This window comes from Electrona antarctica, assembly GCF_951216825.1.
Source record: "Electrona antarctica genome assembly, chromosome: 15".
Classification (NCBI taxonomy): Eukaryota; Metazoa; Chordata; class Actinopteri; order Myctophiformes; family Myctophidae; genus Electrona; species Electrona antarctica.
Window position 1 is genome coordinate 37859901 of NC_136796.1, and position 23427 is coordinate 37883327.

Genomic DNA, 23427 nt, shown 5'->3' on the forward strand with positions numbered 1-23427 from the left:
TTATTCACTATTCTTTGCACTGTCTTGTCCTGTTTTGCACTTGTCCTAATGTTGTAACTGCACTCTGCTGTCCACCAAACCAAATTCCTAACATGTTTACATGTCATGGCAATAAAGTCTTCTGATTCTTCTGATCAACATAGTAAACAAATTCCAAGTTAACCAGCCAAACATTTGCGCCACATTTTCACGATTAAAAATAAATAAATAGCAGACCTACAAGCTCGTAGCCCGGCATTCGGTGCCGCACTATGAGCTTGTATATCTGCTATTTCTCAACAGCTAAAGTTTTAAAATAATGGTTAAAGAGGTTAAACACTAAAGCGACAAAGATGCGTTCCCATCCTCAAGGGGTTAATAGTATTATTATGAAGAAAATGTTTCCTGGTGTGTATGACAAACGCCTTGATTGCCATCCCTCCGCCCAGTTGTTGGGGTTAGGTCGAAACCTGGTCGAAACGAGCAAAAAATACTGTTGAAAATAAATAAATGTGTGGAAACTGCCTCAGTGTGCCTCGAAGCGGGCTCGAGCACCTGTCTAGCAAAATCAGGATTTTATGATCGAGACAAGTTTGACAACAGTTTCATTCCAAAGACTATGACTGAAACTAAAATAGAAATGTGCTGCCCAAAAACAACACGGGCTGCAGCTCATTGGGATGATTAGTTGCACCGATTGTTAATCCTGTGCATTGTATCTATCGGGCCTGTCTGTCTGTCTGTGCATCTGTGCTTTCTTGGCAGTTACTGGCTCACGACGAGCCAATTAACCGAGGAGTTGAATGGACTGCACTGCAGGCTGCGGGTATAGCTGTGGCTCAGGCAAGGTGACAATAGTTTTTCGATTTTTCCATTATAGTTTAGTTTCATTTAGTTTTAGTTAGTTCGTTTTTAGTTTGCTAGTTTTTATTTACTTTTTATTTTTGTGACAACGCTTAGTTTTAGTTTAGTTTTTCTTAGTTTTAGTGTTAGTTTTATTTAACACTTAATTAATTGTAGAACACTTTCCCTGCGATTCGTGAGTTGCCCGAGTTATGTTTTCATTGTTTAATCCACGTTTTTAATCAGTTTTAAGTCATACGGGCAATCCACCGGGCAGAATGGGATATGAGACGCGTTTTGATTTGATTTGTGTGTGCAAAGGATTATGGGAAATTGAGTCCCTATTGTTTACAATGGGGAAACTGCCGGAGGAGGAAGCCAAGCGCCCGGTCTGTTGTTGTGTTTCGCCACTATGGAATATTTTTCAACATTACAACAAGCAATTACACCGTTTTAAAGTTTATTCTCATGACAAGCAACTCAGCGGTCGGTGAGCTGCTGAATGCTAAAGGGGAATTCCGCACAAGCTGTTTTCTTATCGTATATGAAGACACGTATCCATTCGTCACTAGGAAAAAACTAAAAGAAAAAAGAAAACATGCCGAGCGTTCCATACTGAATTAGTGTATTTACCGTCCGTGCGGGTCAAACGCTAGAACTCTTATTCAATCGCGCAATTTGTTTTAGTTTTTTGTTTACAGGTACATCTGTTCTAGATGATGAAAGGTTAGTCCATGGAGTGTCTTCCGGTTCTACGTGATCTGACGTTAGGCAGTTACCCTTTTATTAAAGGACCAGCGCCCAATCTTTATTTTTATTTTATTTATTTATTATTTCTTTGGTCAATATACATATTATCAACAGAATTTCGTAGAATTTGGTGTTTTAAGCATTTATGTTTTTGAAAAATCGCAAAAATGTGGCACAAATCTATATATTCTTTTTAACTCAAAACTTTGCTTCTGGGGGGTCCCTGGAACAACATATTTTGAGATGGGGGTTGGCAGCCAATTACATATAATTTTGGGGGTCCTTGACATGAAAATGTTTGAGAACGACTGACATAGAAACCTAGGTATTTCAGAAACTCAGGATTTAGAAGACATTCATTTGTAGAATCGACCTCAGGTCTAAATGGGTTAAAAGTTCAGTTTTTTTGGGTGAAATTAAGCTAAAAAAACAAAACAAAAAGAAAAATGACAAACTGGTGTACAAACTGGCACCGACCTCTTGAGCGGGGCGTCGCCCGTCTGCTCGTCCACGTAGTCCTGCTTGAGTTCGTCGGCGACGTCGCTGTCGCTGTCGTAGTCCTGGTACGCGCTCTTCTCCAGCTCCTCAGACTCGTACTAAAGAGAGAGAGAGAGAGAGGGAGGGAGAGGGTCAGTGGTTGACCAGCAGCGTAACTAGACGTCAGTAGGCCCCCAGTAGGCCGGTCAGCGGGTAAAGGCCCGCCAAAATACATTTTAGTCGACTAAATCAACTGTAGATTTAGTCGACTAAAACTAGACTAACACTACAACATTCCAGGTGACTAAAATGTGACTGAAACCTTAATGAAAACTATTGAAGAGACCATGACTAAAACTAAAATCGCTGCCAAAAACAACACTGGTGTGAAGGCAACCGCAGCAAACAAAGCATCTTCTCCGCCCATTCGCATGGAGTCTACCGAAGTAGAGGTGTGAATGAGACCTTATTCATGAGGGCTTACGTCAGACACATCCCATGTATTGCATTTTGTGAATGTGCTCATTTCGGACTCTGTGTTGCTGTTGTTTTTTTGTCAGTAGATATTGTATTATTGTCCCCTGATCCCTGTGTGGTTGTTATTGCCTGAATTGTAAGACCTCAATAATAAATGCAATGCACCGAAGCTTGGCAGGCTGCCTGCTTTGCTGTTGAGTCATCTTCTTCCCTCATCCATCCACCCTCACCTCTCCAGTCTCTCCTCATTTATAATTTCACTATCTAAATGCCTCTCAGAAATAAAAAGGAAAAATGTCAATGCCTGAAGCCTTACCTTAACCCAGGGGCACCCACACTTTTTTGACTTCAGAGCTACTTTCAAAATGCCCAGCTAAACGAGATCTACCCAGCAAAGTTTTTTTATCCCAGTGCTGAAAATAGTTAAAAATAATGTACCTTTGGAATAGTGGCGCTGATGGTACATATAATAGAAGGGTAAAATGGAATTGGTTGGTTTATTTTTGTACATAACTTTGTAATGCTACTTTGTGCACAACACTCTTGAAAACAAAGAAGATATTGCATTGTGGGTTTGAGCTGACAGGCCCTTTTTGATGTCAATAAATCAAGTCAAGTTGCCTTAATTCAAGGGGCAGATGGATTTTTATATTTAAATTATATATGTTTAGGGGCATCATGTGATCTACCTGCACAGTTGCCGTTTGCTGCTGGTAGATCACGATCTACCTTTTGGGCACCCCTGCGGCTTAGAATGTCTTCTAAATCATGACAGTTTACTGAAAAACCTACTGTACGTTTCTATGCCAGTGGTGCTCAATCTTTTTCATGTCAAGTACATCCCTGAAAAATCATACTAATTCTCAAGGCACCTGCCTTGAGAAGTACTGCTGTACTAAACAAGAAATATAATATTTATTGACCATCGACAGATAAGAGCTCCACACATCCAGCTGAAGTAAGTCTCTGTTGGGGGATAAGAGCTTGAATCGATGCAAACGCCCGGCGATACAAATCACATCATCTTCACCGGCGCAGCAGCCCCTTTAGAGACTCACGCGTGGACAAAACAAGACGATGCTTTATCGCTCTGACAGCCCACCGCTGACAAGTTCATCCTCGCTTGGCCGAGGATGACACCGCAGAACTCCATGTGGGGAACGGCTCTCTCTATTTTCATTATGCCAACAGCTATTATTAAATGTCATGCATGGCCATTCATCAAATGATGCGCTGAGTGGCCACGGCCGCGGTCCAGGGGTGTGTTGTGAACCAGGTGATGAGGACACTTGGGAGGTCTACATGTAGCAATGAGTGATTATCCCCACTTAATAATAATAATAATAATAATAATAATAATAATAATAAAAACTTTGTATAGCACATTTCATGACATGAAATGCAGCTCAAAGTGCTTTACAGAGCAATGGAGAAGAAAAAGAAAAGAAAAGAAAGGCGCCTTATTGTTCTGTAGAAACACAACCAATAGAGGGTATGCGCGTGACATCATCATCAAACCAGGAAGTTATGCAGGAACGCCTACTGAGTGGCAAAAAACGACTTTCTGGCCTTGACAGCCCATACATCCACACAGAAAAGTCATATCTGATTACATTAAACAACATTAAACAATGTTAAACTCACTATGCCTGTTGCTTTGCCACTCGATGTGCCATTCACTTTAAGCATGCGCATACTCTCTATTGAAACCTTGCCCAGAAAGGGCAGATTAGAAATAGGTCGATACGATAGTTATACCCATCACAGAGGGATCCAGATTGTGTTTCTTGAGTAAGGGCCTAACTACAGCCATCTTCAGTGAGTCTGGAAAGACGCCTGATTGTAGAGAGCTGTTTACAATGTTTTAGGATATCTCCAATCACACTGTCTAAAACCTCTTTGAAAAAGGTGGTGGGAATTGCATCTAATGAACCGTCTTCATCAATTGCGCAGAATGACAATAGGCTCCCCCTGGAGAGATCTACCCTGGCACCATTAGCTGCTGTTTGAGGGTTTGTGCTAGCAGCAGCACCATTCATAATATCAGCTCTGTTACAAATTGTCAAAACAGCATGCAAACTCATTACACTTAGCTTTAGAAGCAGGGAACGACTGCTTGTAGGACTGGGGGGGGGGGGGGGGGGGTCGTAAAAGTCGTTCAATGGTTAGGACTCTGGCATTTGTCTTGTTCTCATTAATAATGCCAGAGAAATATGCCAGCTCTACGACATTCTTTCTTCAGTGAACGTGTATGCTCATTTATCCAGGGTGTTACTCTGGTGTTCTGTTTCTTTTTAGTTTTCATAGGAGCCACTGTGTCAAGAGCTGACACAAGAGCTTAAATGGCGTCTTTGTGAACTCGTTGGCAATGGCAATTCAACCACCCTTACAGTAGTTGTCTGATTGGCCATGATGAATGACTGCAGAATGATTGCACGACTTCCTCAACTTGAATTAAAAAGTCAAAATGACAACGCACAAAGTCTAAACTGAGGAACGGCAATTGTAACGATGGGATAATTGTAATTGTGGGATAATTGTAATGATGGATAAGTGGAACAAAGGGAGAACAGAGGATTAAAATGTGCTGAAAGCAGCAGTGGTAGCGACACCGTTGCTGAGGTCTGAGGTTGCTACTTTTTGTGCCGCAAGTGCATATAGGTGTGATTGTCGGATGCTACCATTTGCCATGAAGCCTTCTGGGAGGTTCTGTGGGCGTATCTCAACAAAACGTCTGTGACAGAAGGTGACCACTAATGGGCCACTTCACCCCTTTTGCAACCAGATCTTATTTTAATGATGTTTGGATGATAAACACAAACACTTTCCTGGGTTTTTATGTGTGTAATACGTGTCTATCCTTGCTCTAAAACGCCAAAATTCCCCAACATGCTCAGCGGATAATCAGAAAAGACCTCCGAACATAGGCGATTAGTTTAAAACGACGGATAGCGCCGTAGTTTCCGAGAAAAGAGCGTGCAAAGGCCGTGGCTAAAACAGAAGCTGGCCTTCACTTAATGTGGCCTGCAGGTTAACATCAGAATATTGATATGTTATTGATTTCAGCTTCAGTCTATATTGGTATATTGTCTATTTTTTTATATGTCCAATGTATTTGCGTTCATAAAGTTGACGTAAGTATTAAGTAACCGCTAAAACTAAATGCATTTGAAATTGTGTTACCTTTCAGGATTTCAATTCAAACATAGCAAAAATAGCAGATCTACGAGCTTGTAGATTTGCTATTTTTGATACGACAGTATATACGTGGCCCTCGGGAGTGATTTTGGAACCACAGTGGCCCTCTCTCCATCGTCAAAGTTGCCCCACCCCTGATCAACCTTACCCCGTTAGATGCCAACACGTCGTCCATATCCTCCTCCCTGTTCTCGATGGGCCTCTCGAAGGGGTTCCCCTCCTGGGTGAACTGCATGAAGAGAGACAGCTCTTCCTGGGCCGGGCGGCTGGCCGCAGCAGCTGCTGCCTGTCTGCTGGGAGACACCGATGGGGAGCGGCCGTGGCCCATGAACTTAAACTCCTGGATGGAAAGGAGGGAGGGAGAGGGGGTGGGTGAGAGACGGAGTAGCCTGGGGTCCACCTATGCTTTCTATGGCATAGGCAGCTCCCGGCAGGATCCGCCGGGAGAATCTAGACGCAGCTGCGCGACATGAGACTAATTAATTGGAGCGACAGAGAGAGAGAGAGAGGAGTGTGTGTGTGTACGGGTGTGCGTGTGGGTCAATAGAGACCCAATCGGTCTCCGGTTCTAACTCCGATGTTGCAGATTTTCCCCCTGGACCCCCCTGGGGTTTAAGAGGTTAAGAGTGCCAAGCAGATGGGAAGATTTTACTCTGAAAAGCCCCCGCCCCTTCCATTTCCCCCAAAACCGTGAGGTATAATCTTCCATTACTACCTCGCGCTGTCAAGTCTCATCTCTCTTTAGAAGTGTTTATATTCCAAACGAGATGCTTGGTTGAGTCAGAAATGAGGACGGAACATTGCCGCTCTGATCAAAACCATGGACAGCGACGTAGATTCAGAGATAATAATTTTGTCGGCCCGTAAACAAGGACGTTAAAGGTGATATAGACAAGTTTCCAGTGTTTGTACACAAAGTGCGTGAGTGTTTCCAAACAAATGCAAATCTAGCTCCACCCCCCTCCCCCCCTCATTCTATTGGCTGAGCCAGGTCACTTCAGGCTATGGGATTGTTGTTGCTGCTGGGAGGGACGCTATGGATATTGCGCTCGTATGGCTAAATATGACATTAAAAAATTATGAATTTCTATCGATATCTTAGTTACAACAATGACATTGAGTTGACATGTTTTTTTAAGGGTAACTGTAGCATAATCGCAATATCACACGACTGACACAACGAGTCCCTCAAATGAGGAAGTAGCGGAGGAGGAGACTCACTGGCTCTTAATTCAATTCTCTTTTATTTGTAATCGTGCATATAAAACATATTGCCCCTCAAATGCCCCAGCCACTACAGCATCGTTCATGTGAACTACTCTGTCCACGGTTATTCATTGCAATGAAGAAAAATCGCTATGATGATCCGCGACGGCTAGCCTGTCACCGCTGGCGAACACGGGTTGAATGCATGCTTCAAGCCGGCCGGCAGGCAGTCGCCGTGGTGGTCGTGGCTGGTGAAATGATACTATTACTCACTTCCAATTCCACCATTTCAACAAATAAGCACATACAACCCACTCCACATGAACGATATTGATGTAGGCCTAACCAGGAGATTTTATTGGGGTCCGAGTCGTTCTGTGACTAAGGATCCTCCGAGTTCTGAGAGGTGCTTGTTGCTGGTGTTGTTCACTAGTTTCACACCACCCAACCATGCACTATACATAGCGATTCTCATAATTTCAATAGGCTTACATATTAAATCCTAAACATACTATTTCACATGAACAATGTTAGTGAAACTAAGATATGGGGATAATATTATACATTACAATTGAAATCGCATCGCGTTTTCATTATAATACTGCTGGGTTGAACACACCGTCACAGCCTCGCGCTGCAATTGGCTAAAAGTTTAAATCCCCTCCGACGTCCCGTCTAGTAAACTGTAGTGGATGTAAACAGTGCATTCAGCCACAGGGGGACAAAGGGGGAGTGTGCTGTTGCAGGAGAACACCTCAGCATCATAATATAGGGAAAGATAGAGGGGGAAAAGGCCAACAAAATACATTTATATATATTTTAAATTTTGGCTGAAAACTTGTCTATATCACCTTTAATGATGTGTGCATGGCATGCGCAAAACAGCTGTGTGCAAGGTGTTGCCTAGCAACGTTTTATATCTTTAACAGGTTGACTGCGGAGCATTTATGGCCGTCTTTCAGGCTAGACTGCCTATGTTTAAAGTTACCATTGAACAGCCACTGCACCGACCGCTGCTGAGCTAGCCTGGCTAATAAGCCAGACTAATATCACACAACACTGTCGCGGTATATCAGTCTGGGCTGGCTCCACTTGGATTTCATTTCCCGGGGAACATTTTCTCTTTGACGCAATTGGTCAGAGCTACTGTCAGTCAAAGGTCTCAAGCATTGAACGTCACTGTACCAAAGCCCGCCTATATTGCATACCGTGTCCCGATTGGTCCGACCTGTTCTCTGCTGTAGGAAAGAGGCGTGCTACTGAGCCTCGCCAGACCGTAATCCGCTGGTAGGCAACTTTTTTTTGCCAACGGCTGATTCGGTCTGGTTTATTAACCAGGCTACTGCTGAGCTGCTTGGGTTAAATCCGGGTTAAAACGGTGTAATTGCGTGTTGTAGTGTTGAAAACCACAACAACAGAACGGAGCAGGAAGCACTCCGCACCGTTCCACCCCCTCCGTTAGAATGAATAGGGACTCAATTTCCCTTCATTTGAAAATGTCGAATAAGAACTGAAAGATAAATAGACGCAATGCTCGCGAAGCATGTCACAACGGTGACAATAATAAAGTGGTTACTGCAAATAACGGAATTGAAATCTATGTGAGAGTACAGTAGAGTGATGCAGAGTTAATATAACTCACTCGGAACACACGGTGCTCTTTCAGAGTTCAAACAATGACATTATTAATCAGTCTCTCAGTGCTCATCGATGGATGAAAGAGTATTCACATGGAGCAATGAGAGTATGAGACCCGCCAGTGCAAATGTCAGCAACAAATTGCCATCCCACTTAGCCCGCTCAATCATTTCCCCCATGATATCGAGGCATTACTCCACCTACTTAGCATATACTGTAATTTGATTTGAAATTAGGCCGATGTACAAGCTCATAACATATTTAATTACGGAACAAAATACATAATTATGACACGGCCAATACTGTATACTGTGATGGAATTTGCCTCTGTAATGAGAAATGAGTGCACAACAGATAATTCATAACTCATTTTCGCCCTGACAAAGACCTCTCTTGGTCGAAACGTGTTGGAATTGCCTTTTAATTAACCCAGTTATGACTGCTGTGTCGCTTTAGTACTGTGTAACCACGTCAGACATTATTTTAAACTTTAGCTGTTGAATAATAGCAGATCTACAAGCGCACCGAGTGCCGCGCTATCACCTTGTAGATTTGCTATTCTTGCAAAATCGTGAAAATGTGTACAAATGTGTACAAGTGTCCTAAATGGGCTAAATAAAGGCTGTACTCTTGAGTACCCGGATCGTCTGTATTTATAATTTTTTTTATTTTTTTCATAATTCATAACTTCTTGTATAGTTGTATAGTGCAATAAATAATATGTAGTTTACACAAAATCCCGAGGACTTGTTTAGCGTTTCGGAACCATTGAAGTAAGGTACTGTATTATTCCAGTAACTTTTGAAAAAGTGGATGCTTTGCAAAAAGGGGTGACGAAGAGCCATGATTGATTTATTCGACTAATACTATGACAAAAACAATTCGTCGACTACCTTTTTCCACTGACGAAAACGAAATGGAAACTAAATGAAAACTCAGCTATGATGACTAAAACTGAGACTAAATATATTGACAATTTCGTCAACGAATAAAAACTAGACTAAAATGTTGGGAAGGGGACTAGTGGACAAGAGGTCTTAAAAATAGCAGATCGGCAATTTTCAGCAAATGTAAAATCAGCCATTATGACGGCATTCAAGGCCCGCCAAAATACATTTTAGTCAACTAAATCAACTGTAGATTTAGTTGAATAAAATCTTATGATATTTAGTCGACTAAAACTAGACTAACACAAGACATTCAAGGTGACAAATGTGACCAAAACTAAATGAAAACTATTCAAGAGACTATGACTAAAACCAAAATTTGCTGTCTAAAACCAACACTGGTTCACACAAACTCGTGACTAGCCTGAAGATACCGCTGAATGCAAAAAGATTCGCTATTAGTTCACTCCATTTATCTTCTTGCCATATTGGTCTTCCAGATTATCTACCTTTCCTTGTATTTTTAGTCAGCTGAACTCAATGCGAGCGGCTGTGGTATTCGGCGATGATGTATGTATACCATGTGGTGGAAAGTAACTAAGTACATTTACTTAAGTACTGTACATGAGTAAAATTTTCTACATTGCAGTATTGACACTTTTACTTAAGTAAAGCGAGTATTTGGGGCACGGTGGCACAGTCGGTATTGCTGTCGCCTCACAGCACTACCGACAGCATAGTATATATGTATATATGTATATCTTATATGTATAGTGTCATTATATATAGATATGTTCTAGTTACGTTCTTAGCTTACGCATGTTTCTTGATAAATGCTTTTTATATATGTGATGTATTCCCATGCTTTTTGTTCTTGCTTAATGTAAATCGCTCTGGATTAAGAGCGTCTGCTAAATGCCTAAATTGTAAATTGTCCTGGGTTCGATTCCCGCTGGGGATTCTGTGGGCGCGTTCTCTCCTCCGTGTCATCAGTGCCCATAACCGAGGCGGGGTTGGCGAAAGGGCCTTGGAGTTTGCATGAGGTACCTACCCTCACAAAAAACATGCAGTAATCCTGGTCTCTAAACTACCTCCCCCTGGCCAGCCGGGGCGCCTGATGGAGGGGAAAGGAACTGGTCGGAATAACGTGTTCCTTCCACGCGCTGTGTTTAACCGGGGATGTTTAACCGGGGAAACTCCCCCCCCCCCCCCCCAAGTCTGGTATAGAGCAGACTTGCTTCATGTCAGATTTAACCCAATTAGACCTGAGGAAACGCACCTGTGTCACAGTCTAGCTTTTAACCACTTTAACCATTATGTTAAACGTTAGCTGTTGAAAAAAAGCACATCTACAAGCTCGTAGCGCGGCACACGGCAACGAGTGTCGCACTACGGAGCTTCTAGGTCTGCCAATTTTGAAAAATCTTGAAAATGTGTGCAAATCTTTGAATATAATATTCTTTCACAGCAAAACATTTTTAACTCAAATCTTTGGTTTTGTCCCTGGAACAACATATTTTCAGATTGGAGTCCGCGGACGAATACGAAAAGGTCGATATGAAAAAGGTCCTTGATATGAAAAGGTTTGAGAACCAACTGATACAGAAACATAGGTTCTTCAGAAAACTGCCATGATTAAGAAGACATTTGTAGAAGCTGGTGTCAGGTCTAAATGGATTAATCATATACGATGGTGGTAATGTTTATGAGTCATAGAAAATGAAATTGTACGCGGCACAGTGTGGGGTATACAGTAGGACACAACACGCTCATCTTCTTCCCATTTTGATGTTAATGTGATGTGTAAATTTCGGCATTATGTATATACCCCCCGCTGACTCTGACTCATACAGCTGACAAGACATGCATTCAAACGGACACGAACACACACACACACACACACACACACACACACACACACACACACACACACACACACACACACACACACACACACACACACACACACACACACACACACACACACACACACACACACACACACACACACACACACACACACACACACACACACACACACACACACACACGTGTGGACCCCTGTGATTCGTTCTCAAATGCAAATGTCACCGTGGTACAGTAACTCTTTTTTCTGAGAGTTAACATAGGGTTTTTCAGTTTTCTGAAAAACCCTATGTTTCTATATCAGTGGAGCTCAATATTTCATGTCAAGGACCCCAAACATGATATGTAATTGGCCACCACTCCCCGTCTGAAAATACGTTGTTCCAGGAACCCCTCCAGAAGCAAAGATATGAGTTAAAAGTTCGCTCTGAAAGAATATATATTAAAAGATTTGTGCCGCATTTTCACGATTTTTCAAAAATAGCAGATCTACAAGCTTGTGAGCTTGTAGATCTGCTATTTTTCAATAGCTAAAGTATAACATAATGCTTAAAACACCAAAAGGGGTTCCCGCCCAAAATGGGTTAATCGGTAGCGCATCATAATCGGCCATAAAAATGCCAATATCGGTATCGGATCGGTCTTGAAGTAATTATTATTATTATTATTATTATTTTCAGCGATATTGAAAATGCAATAATGACATGACCGCCGATGGCTTTGTACTCGCAGAAAAGCCAGTCTCTGTCTCTTTAAGAGTGTCAGCTGTTAGTGGGGAGGCGGGGCTTACCATGTACTTTCATCAGCTAACCAAACATTTAAAATAAGAAAATTCCGCAATGAGTTAAATATAAATATAATAACGTCATAATATCGGTATCGGAATCGGTATCGTCAGATATGACCCTGCAAATAATCGGATATGATTTCATAATGGTATTCGTGCGCCCCTGATTGGTACTTACATGCAGCTGGGCGATGCTAAAGTTGGACTTGACGGGACACAGCTCCCACGTCTCGTTCTCCAGGAACATGCGCAGCTCTTCCAGTCGTGCTCTGCATGGGGTTTGGAGAGAGACCACAGGAAGGTGGTTGGTTATCTGTAGTCTACCAAGCTGTAGATTCTATGTTGGTGTGTTGGTTATCTGTAGTCTACCAAGCTGTGGATTCTATGTTGGTGTGTTGGTTATCTGTAGTCTACCAAGCTGTAGATTATAGTATGTATGTTGGTTATCTGTAGACTACCAAGCTGTAGATTCTATGTTGGTGTGTTGGTTATCTGTCTACCAAGCTGTAGATTCTGAGCATTTTATTTTAAACATTGGTATCGGCCAATAATTTGGTGCATCCCTAACACAAAGACATGTACAGAAGAAAAGAAAAGAAAAAAAAAGAGGGGGTGACAGGATCTCAGCTTCCACAGATGTAATGACCTCCATGCAATTTACTTTCCAGCATTGGCTGTACTGTATATATCCCCCAAAACGCACTGGACAGTGCTGCTTTGACCTGCAAAGGTCACCGACAGCCTGGGAAAGTGCAGTGCAGTGATGGAAAAATTGTAGTGGCATAAAAGTAAACTTTTTGCCACTGAGATGTAGTGGAGTAGAAGCAAAAGCACTGGAAACTGGAAGTACTCAAGTAAAGTGCAAATACCTCAAAACGGTACTTAAGTAAATGTACTTAGCTACTTTCCACCCCTTGGAAAAAGGGACACAGTGCATGACTGTGTGTGCAGACTCTGCAGAGTGTGCGTGCGTTTCATGTCGCGATGTGCGTTTCATGTCCCCCCAGTGAGCTGACTGGTCAATATCTGATGATGTGTGAAATGCCAGTAGAGTCAGCATAAGGGCAGGTGGGAGGTGTCAGCCACCCCCTCAGTCCTTGCAGTGGTTGGAAGCAGATCAGGGGGTGCAGCATTGCAAAAATAATAATAAATAATAAAAAAAGAATAAAAAAAACCTAAACCAAGGAGATACAAGAGAGAGAAATACTGCACTGTGATCAATTGGATTTCTCCCACCTTTGGAGTTAAAAGGATTATGCCGTCATGCTGCTTAGTCAACTCTATTTAAACAAAGCCATTCTGGCCCCGCCGTCTCTTTGGGAAAGTCTTTCTAAAACAAGAAAAGAGGGTTCACTTGAGAGAACACGAAGGTCGTTCAATCGTTGAAACCAAAGGCAGAGAAAGAATCTAATCAATGGCATATAAATGGGAAAAAGGTTTCCCCACTGTGTTAACTCATCATCATAGTTGAATGTCATTACTGTGTGTGTGTGTGTGTGTGTGTGTGTGTGTGTGTGTGTGTGTGTGTGTGTGTGTGTGTGTGTGTGTGTGTGTGTGTGTGTGTGTGTGTGTGTGTGTGTGTGTGTGTGTGTGTGTGTGTGTAGTGCACACCCGCGGGCCACCATTACACCCCCCCAGTGGCTTGGTGGTCTACTGGGCTGGCAGTCAAGGTTCCCTCGTAAAGAATCGCTTCATGGACTGCGGCACCCAAGTCACACATACATCACCCCTAATGTGAACATGATGCATGGTGACAAGACTGTGTGTGTGTGCGTGCGCATGTGTGCATGTGTGTTTTCAAAACTTCTAATTTTAAGTAATTTCAATATAGTTATATGGAAGAAAAAAAAATAAACCAATATTGTTGTTTAGATGGACTAGTATCAAAGGTTATCCATTATCTGATGCCCTACCTTTTAAATCTCACTTGTAATATATTACAATTTGTGGGACACAGACAGACAGTTAAAACGGGTGCTATGACAAGTTGACTTAGGTCTTATTATTAGGTCCCAAAGTTGCATCCTTCTCAAGTAGGTCGGTGGCCGACGGGCACGTACACGTCTAGTATTTATAAAGTAAGAAAGCACTGCAAAGTGCAAAGCGGAACGCCTGCCAAACTCCAGATTAAACAAAAGTCTCAAGGTGCATGACCCATTGACCCAATAATGAAACAGCCAGCACACACGTCGGTGAATGTCCGTTTCATATTGTTTTATTTGCCTCTCCGCAGACAGAGCAACTGAGGCTTTGAGGGATTTGAGTGTAGAGGGGGGAAAATGACCCCCGGGTGGTGACCCAGGCCAACAAAGTATGTCGGGTTTAAGTGGTCACGATTCTCCTGTGTGTTTATGAAGCCCTACATGGGTTGGCCCCTCCTACTGTATATCACAGGCCCCTCCTTACTGTATATCACAGGCCCCTCCTTACTGTATATCACAGACCCCTCCTACAGTATATCACAGACCCCTCCTACAGTATATCACAGGCCCCTCCTACTGTACATCACAGACCCCTCCTACAGTATATCACAGACCCCTCCTACAGTATATCACAGACCCCTCCTACTGTATATCACAGACCCCTCCTACTGTATATCACAGACCCCTCCTACTGTATATCACAGACCCCAGACCCCTCCTACTGTATATCACAGACCCCTCCTACTGTATATCACAGACCCCTCCTACAGTATATCACAGACCCCTCCTACTGTATATCACAGACCCCTCCTACAGTATATCACAGACCCCTCCTACTGTATATCACAGACCCCTCCTACAGTATATCACAGACCCCTCCTACTGTATATCACAGACCCCTCCTACTGTATATCACAGACCCCTCCTACTGTATATCACAGACCCCTCCTACTGTATATCACAGACCCCAGACCCCTCCTACTGTATATCACAGACCCCTCCTACTGTATATCACAGACCCCTCCTACTGTATATCACAGACCCCTCCTACTGTATATCACAGACCCCTCCTACTGTATATCACAGACCCCTCCTACTGTATATCACAGACCCCAGACCCCTCCTACTGTATATCACAGACCCCAGACCCCTCCTACTGTATATCACAGACCCCTCCTACTGTATATCACAGACCCCTCCTACTGTATATCACAGGCCCCTCCTACTGTATATCACAGGCCCCTCCTACTGTATATCACAGACCCGCCATCTAATCTTGACAGTGCGTTTTAACTTCATTGGCAACCCAATCGCCCACTATCGCCGGACGACGTCGCCCAAAAGATGAATTATTTTCATCTTTTCGGGCGACGTTCCTACGCCCACTGTTCGACCATCGCCTGTTCGCCTGCTATCGCCAGTAGTTGCCGGGTCCCATTGACAAATAATGCACTTCCGGAAAATGCGTCTGGCTGTCGCCCGCTGTTGAAACGTACTGTAACACTACTCACTCACGCACGCACACATCTACCTCCCCCCCCCCCCCCCCCCACACACACACACACCTGATGTTTCAACATCGTTGTCAGTGACACCCAATCAATCACGCCATCAAATTACCACCTGGTAATGCGGCCGACATGCATATTCATGTGAGTGGCAGCAGGCAGCGAGTGATGTAAGCACTCTGAGGGTACTGTGCAATTACACCTCTGCTTGCTTGTGGTAAGTTATATTGTGTGTTGGCAGGACCATAAGTAGAGCACTGGTAACTCACACTGCTGAACGGAGAAGCAATATTTGATCCAAAAAAACATGCATTATCCAGCAGCAGCAGCACAATTTGTTGAATTTAATCATCCTATTTCCTCTCCAAGACATGTTGGTATTGAGAAGCAATCACTGCCCCCAAGAGGAGGCAACTTGGATGTTTGACTTTCACTGGAGGGATCTGCCAAGAACCCTGTCATCTCATGAATTAAAATATAGATTAGTTGAAGGAAGTGTTTTCTGTAAATGTACCATTGCATTTTTAGGTTTAACATTGTCTGCATATAGATTAGAAATCTATTCAAAATAAAAATGTGTTTTCTTAAGTTTTTCAATATGTTTGGCCCAAAAAGAAGGAAGGTAAAAATGTAATGCGGCATGACACATAATAGTTAGTTCTCCATCACTTTGCTTTGAAGTAATTTGATTGGCTGTAGCTCATGTCACTATTTGATTGGCTGTAGCTCATGTCACTGTTTGTTTTGAAGTAATTTGATTGGCTGTAGCTCATGTCACTGTTTGTTTAGGAAACTTTAGGGCGTCGATTTTCTGCAGTACCCTTGATTGTTTTTTTTGTTTTTAATATGAACAAAAATCACTGTCATTGTACATTAGCCTAGTGACACAAGATATGTGGCACTGATCGCTTGAGCAGCTTGCGAGATTAGCTCCAGACAGACAAACAGAGAGAGAGAGAGAGATACCCTCCTGTTCAGTGTTGATTTTGTCGACTAAAACTATGACAGGAAATGTTCGACTACCTTTTTCCACTGAAAAAAACTAAATGGAAACTAAATTAAAACTAAGCTATGATGACTAAAACTAAGACTAATTATATAATAATAATAATTGACAATTTCGTCAACAAATAAAAAATAGAATGTTAGGAAGGGACTAGTGGACAACAGATAGAGTATAAGTAAAAGACAAGTCATTTCACACTTGGTTGCATGCTGAAAATAGCCAATCTACAAGCTCACAACGTGTCGCAGCGCGACGCGTTGTGAGCTTGTAGTTCGGCTATTTTCAGCAAGTGTAAAATCAGCCATTACGACGGCATCAAGGCCCGCCTAAATACATTTTAGTCGACTAAATCAACCGCAGATTTAGTTGACTAAAATCGTATGTTTAGTCGACATAAAACTAGACTAACGCTGAAACATTTCAGACGTTCAGACTAAAATATGACTGAAACTAAATGAAGTTTTACTCCAAAGACTGAGTGACTAAAACAAATCAAAATGTGCTGTCCAAATCGACACTGGTGGCAAAGAAGGCACCGAGCTCACCTGTGGTAGTTTTTGAAGTAGTTGACGCTCTGCCGCTTAATGGACTCCTGCAGCACCTCTGACCTGCTGCCACAGAACTCCTCTCCCACCTGCATCAGCCTTGACGAGGACACGGAGAACATTATTATTGTGTGTTCATGTAAAATACTATCAGAATAAAATACAACAGCGCACGTCCTCCGATCTTGGTGCAGATATCATGAAGAAAAGCAAAGGTTTTATTCACAATCACAGCAGGCATTGTAGGCATTGTATGTCCTGCCTGCTGTGATTGTGAATACATACTTGGAGCATTACAAAAGTGAGTTGAGTTGCAAGGCTTTGCTTTTCTCATAGTTCCCCTTGTTGAGTTGAGGGTTAAAATATTATAGTTTTTTTCATGGCATTTCACCTTCAACAGACAAAAAGGGAAAATGTCGATGACGGGAGAGGATAATATTGGGTGAGAAAGTACCACGATGGATTTTTGGGTGTGTTTTAGCCATGTATTAAAATGTATATATAATAATATGCGTAATAATAATAATAATAATAATATGCGTTTGTCATAAACAACAATCAGCTGACGTATAGAGCATACGACACACAGTATGGCCTCCTCCTCCTCCTCCACATTCAACAGATCAGCTGACGTATAGAGCATACGACACACAGTATGGCCTCCTCCTCCTCCTCCTTCAACAGATCAGCTGACGTATAGAGCATACGACACACAGTATGGCCACCTCCTCCTCCTCCTCCACATTCAACAGATCAGCTGACGTATAGAGCATACGACACACAGTATGGCCACCACCTCCTCCTCCTCCACATTCAACAGATCAGCTGACGTATAGAGCATAAGACACACAGTATGGCCTCCTCCTCCTCCTCCTCCTCCAACAGATCAGCTGACGTATAGAGCTTACACCACTCAGTTCACACGGGTGTGATTTTTATTATTATTACTTTTAATAAGGCAACGTTTCGGTCCCTCCGGACCTTCAGGCATAGAACAACCTAAAACATTAATCTTGGTTGAAAAAAAGTTTTCCTTTTAACAATATTCTGTCTTTGACCTCCGACCCACCTGCTGATGACATCCAGCACCACAATAAAGTCGTCGTATTTGAAGGTGGACATGTCCGTCCCCAGGATGTACACCTTCACCTTCAGCTGGACATCCTGGACACAACAGAGACATGAATCCATTAAGGACGGGAACGCATCCGTGTCACCTCAAAGCTTTGAACCACTTTAACCATTATTTGAAACTTTAGCTGTTGAAAAATAGCAGATCTACAAGCTCGTAGCGCGGCACTCTGTGCCGCACTACGAGCTTGTAGATCTGCTATTGACAGCATTGGAATAAAGCTGGTTTTCACCAGAAATGCCATCTGGGACCAGAGTAATATAGTAAGAGAGTGGCGACACTAGCGTTGACTCCCATTTTAACAATGGAATGTGGAAGTGCTCATTCCATCTCAATGGGATAGTTCCAGCCATGGACATAATTGGACATAAAGGCGATCGAAAGCAACAGATAAGAGTGGGCACATCCATTACTGTTGACAACATCAACTAGCAGCACAGTGCAAATGTAAGTAGCATCACGACTTGAGAGATCATGAGCACTATAAGAGACCAAATTGTGAGAGAAGATAAGAAAGTATGATCACATCAGGCCCGATCTATACCTGAAAAAAGATATCCGACCTACACACTCACAATGTGAATGAAATCAGTGCTGCAAAGATCAAGAACGAGCGAGCGATAGTATATAGTTGGGTGACATCTTCCATAACCTAGCGATAGTATATAGTTGGGTGCCATCTTCCCTAACCTAGTGATAGTATATAGTTGGGTGCCATCTTCCCTAACCTGCCAGAGCGAGCGATAGTATATAGTTGGGTGCCATCTTCCCTAACAGCGAGCGATAGTATATAGTTGGGTGCCATCTTCCCTAACCTAGCGATAGTATATAGTTGGGTGCCATCTTCCCTAGCGATAGTATATAGTTGGGTGCCATCTTCCCTAACCTAGCGATAGTATATAGTTGGGTGCCATCTTCCCTAACCTAGCGATAGTATATAGTCGGGTGCCATCTTCCCTAACAGCGAGCGATAGTATATCGTTGGGTGCCATCTTCCCTAACCTGCCAGATGCGTGACAGTCCATGCTCCAACTTCTTCTTCACGTAGGTGCGGTCCACCGCCGAATCGTCAGCCTCGCTCGCTCCGCCGCCGTCTGAGGGACAAACACAACAACACACTTAGGCCCTCATTTATCAATTGAGTGTAAAATCTGCCCCAAATTCGAGTGTAGGTTTCGTAGTACACCCACGTCGCCAAGGCATTTATAAAGTGATCGCAAACAGCTGATCCTTCCTGATCTGGCACGCCCTATGAAATCAAGCCTCGCCCTCGTTTTTGCGACATGAACAACTGCAGTACGACCTTGGAAACCATAGTTACATGACGAAAAAAGTCAATATAAACGTTTCCCGCGTTGCCTTGCTGCCCGCCTCACGCCCCCCTCGCATACACACACACACACAGACGCACGCACGCACGCGCAAGCAACTGTCACTGAGTGTTGTTAGTTGTATATACAATTATTAAAGTGTTTATTCATTTAATATACAACATGATTAGTGAACGAAAACCTGAACCTGTGATTCTGTGAAGCATTAATTATATAACATTGCTCACGTCATTGGAATGATTTTGGACACGCACAGCCCGTGACAAATGCTGTTTTGCAAATAGCTGCATCTCCTCCTCCGCTCCTGTTCTGTCTGTCTCTGTCACTGTCGTGACCTGCATGCACGTTTATGACATTACTGTATATTAGACTGCCTCCCTACCCCGTGGCTCAGTCAGTTTAGAGCTGGTCCAGTTTAACTTCCAGCCTTGTGCATGCACATTTCTGGTTAGTAAACCACAGCATGCAAGCCGCCTTTGTTTTAAATGGTCCCCCAAACCGTTCACACTTCACACCTGTCGGCCGGGGATGCGCTGATTGAAATGATTAAAGTATTTATTCATTTAATATAGCCTACAACAATATATTAGTGAACGGAAACCTGAACCTGCATGTGAACCATTAATTAAATAGCAATAGCGGGAATAGCCCTTTCCCGCCCCGGGAAAGGGGCGGGGGGCACGAGACATGGCCAAAGCATTTCCGGGGGTTGACCGCTACAATAACCTTATTAATAGAGAAGATACATCATAAATAAATACTGAAACCAGATATAATCATTAAGGAAAGTTGTGTACTAGATATGTATTATGTAAACTCTAAATTTCCATTTTCCAGCTATTCAGTTGTAAAAAAAAAACGTTTTTTTCCTTTTTTTTGGGACCCCCCAAAATAATTTCTGGACCCCCCTAGGGGTCACAACCCCCAGGTTGGGAACCCGTGCTCTAGGGAATTTCTCTTAGGAAATCATTTGAATGGACGAAAGACAGAAACAAACCCGGGACAGAAGATGAATAAATTAGCAATCACACGGCTGATATAAAAGGCAAATAGAAAGATATTGGTTTGATTCGGTGCCATAAACAGTTAAGTGAGGTGTAGTGATAGGCACACTAAGGCAAAGACATCTAGTCTAGTCATCTGACACGCTCAGCCGTGTCCCTCAGCGGCCCTGCCCTTCAATGGCTGTTTCGGTGGACGACCGATTCTGGAGAGACTGCTAGACTCGGAGATGATATTCTGCAGTGGCGGACGTTGCACGATAAGCAGAGGAGGGTCACAGACAGTAGAGTCTCCAGAGATAGAAGACTGACAGAAGGCAAAAACAGGACAAGAATACACATCCAAGAAAAGACAGCCGCTGCGTGCGACAGACAGACAGAAACGTACATTAGGAAACTTAAGCCCTTGCCATAAAGTAATCCATTTTCTCTGTCCTTGTCTGTTTGTATTTTAATATACTAGTGCTTTGGTTCGACCTTGGTTGTCGGAAATGTGCTATTTAAATACAATTTGATTTGAAGTATGCCGTCATCGGGTGGAAATTGAGTGGTGGTGTATCGACCGTTCAGGATGTGGTAGTCTCGCGTAGCCAGACAACTATTCCACAATATCCGAATGCTATATAGAGTCTGGAACTACACCTCCTCAATGTTATATATAGAGTCTGGAACTACACCTCAATGTTATATATAGAGTCTGGAACTACACCTCCTCAATGTTATATATAGAGTCTGGAACTACACCTCCTCAATGTTATATATATAGAGTCTGGAACTACACCTCCTCAATGTTATAGTCTGGAACTACACCTCCTCAATGTTATATATAGAGTCTGGAACTACACCTCCTGAATGTTATATAGAGTCTGGAACTGCACCTCCTCAATGTTATATATAGAGTCTGGAACTGCACCTCCTCAATGTTATATATAGAGTCTGGAACTACACCTCCTCAATGTTATATATAGAGTCTGGAACTACACCTCCTGAATGTTATATAGAGTCTGGAACTACACCTCCTGAATGCTATATAGAGTCTGGAACTACACCTCCTGAATGTTATATAGAGTCTGGAACTACACCTCCTCAATGTTATATATAGAGTCTGGAACTACACCTCCTGAATGCTATATATAGAGTCTGGAACTGCACCTCCTGAATGCTATATAGAGTCTGGAACTACACCTCCTGAATGTTATATAGAGTCTGGAATTACAACTCCTGAATGCTATATAGAGTCTGGAACTACACCTCCTGAATGCTATATAGAGTCTGGAACTACACCTCCTGAATGCTATATAGTCTGGAACTACACCTCCTGAGTTATATAGAGTCTGGAACTACAACTCCTGAATGCTATATAGAGTCTGGAACTACACCTCCTGAATGCTATATAGTCTGGAACTACACCTCCTGAATGTTATATAGAGTCTGGAACTACACCTCCTGAATGCTATATATAGAGACTGGAACTACACTACACTGGAACTACTAAATCCGAGTAAGGAAGCAGCCATTTCCGTTCGCAAAAAAAATTAAAAATATCTTTACATTTTACTTTTTTATTTCCATGTCTGATAAGAAGCAATGTATAGATGCTTAGATGATTTATATTTACAGTATATTAGCATAAACCTGCGCGACTGTAAAGACGAAACGGAAGTGGGGAGGAGGCTCCACGTTTTATATTTTAATTTGACTGATGATCAGAGCTTCCGTTGCTCCAGACTGTGTGATGAAAGCATTTATATTTGTATGAGCTGCCGTTCATACAGAACCCAGCGACATTAAGGCCCGGCTCTGGGTTCTGTACCTACCTAGGCAGTATTGTGGACACCACCGGAGGGACAGACACTGACATAAAAAGCAGAACCAACAAGGCTAGAGTGGTATTTAACATGCTCAGTTAGATCTGGAGCTCAAAGAACATCTCCATCAACACCAAAATGCGCATCTTCAACTCCAGTGTGAAACAGGTGCTGCTGTATGGAGCCGAGACCTGGAGGACAACAACACTCGCAACACACAGGCTGCAAACATTCACTAACACATGCCACATCTGGTGGAGGGACAAAGTAAGCAATGTGGACCTGTGGAAAAGAACAAGCCAGGATCCCATTGACTTACAGATCCAAAAGAGAAAGTGGAGTTGGATTGGCCACACCCTCAGAAAACCGGCGACAAACATCACCAGACAAGCCCTGAAATGGAACCCCCAAGGAAAAAGGAAACGAGGTCGCCCCAGGAACAGCTGGAGAAGAAGTATCGAGGCAGAAATGGCAGAGAGTGGGCTCAACTGGGGAGATCTCGAAAGAACGGCTAAAAGCCGAGTGAAATGGAGGACATTTGTCAACGGCCTATGCACCCTAGAGGAGCAAAGGGCTTAAGTCAAAGTCTGGGTTCTGTATGAACAGCAGCACTTACACTTGCTGAAAATAGCTGAATAGCCAATCTACAAGCTCACAACGTGTTGCGCTGCGACGCGTTGTGAGTTCCAGACCCACAGGAACGCACCCAGGGTGCCGCCCCGGTTCCGGCGAGCCGCCCCGCGTCCGAAACGGTTGAGAAATGACAGAGTTACCGTGTGGCGTGTGTGTGTGTGTGTGTGTTTGTGTGTGCGTTAGGTTGCGCACAGGTGGTGAAAAACAACCATGCTGTTTTCGTGCTCATACCCAGACACCCACCCAAATTGTCAATAGATTTAGTCTTCATTTTAGTCATCGTAGTTTAGTTTCCATTTAGTTTTCGTCAGTGAAAAAAGGTAGTCGATGAACATTTTCCGTCATAGTATTAGTCAACGAAATGGGTACATTTCAAAAGAAAGCACAAGTCAATACAACAAAAACTGTTACTGTGTGGGCAACACTGTGATAA

The 23427-nt window shown here is 43.0% G+C and overlaps 1 protein-coding gene across 1 annotated transcript in view; it reads right to left on the bottom strand.

Annotated features, from left to right (window-relative positions):
- The window catches only part of vps50 (VPS50 subunit of EARP/GARPII complex), a 207297-nt gene that overhangs the window by 88201 nt on the left and 95669 nt on the right, over window positions 1–23427 (bottom strand). Inside the window, exons 14-19 of the mRNA XM_079523040.1 lie at window positions 19224–19315; window positions 18159–18253; window positions 17090–17188; window positions 12287–12377; window positions 5873–6064; window positions 2050–2168 (exon numbers count right to left, since the gene is read on the bottom strand). Coding sequence (XP_079379166.1) covers window positions 2050–2168; window positions 5873–6064; window positions 12287–12377; window positions 17090–17188; window positions 18159–18253; window positions 19224–19315 — 688 coding nt within the window. The remainder of the gene's footprint in view (window positions 1–2049; window positions 2169–5872; window positions 6065–12286; window positions 12378–17089; window positions 17189–18158; window positions 18254–19223; window positions 19316–23427) is intronic.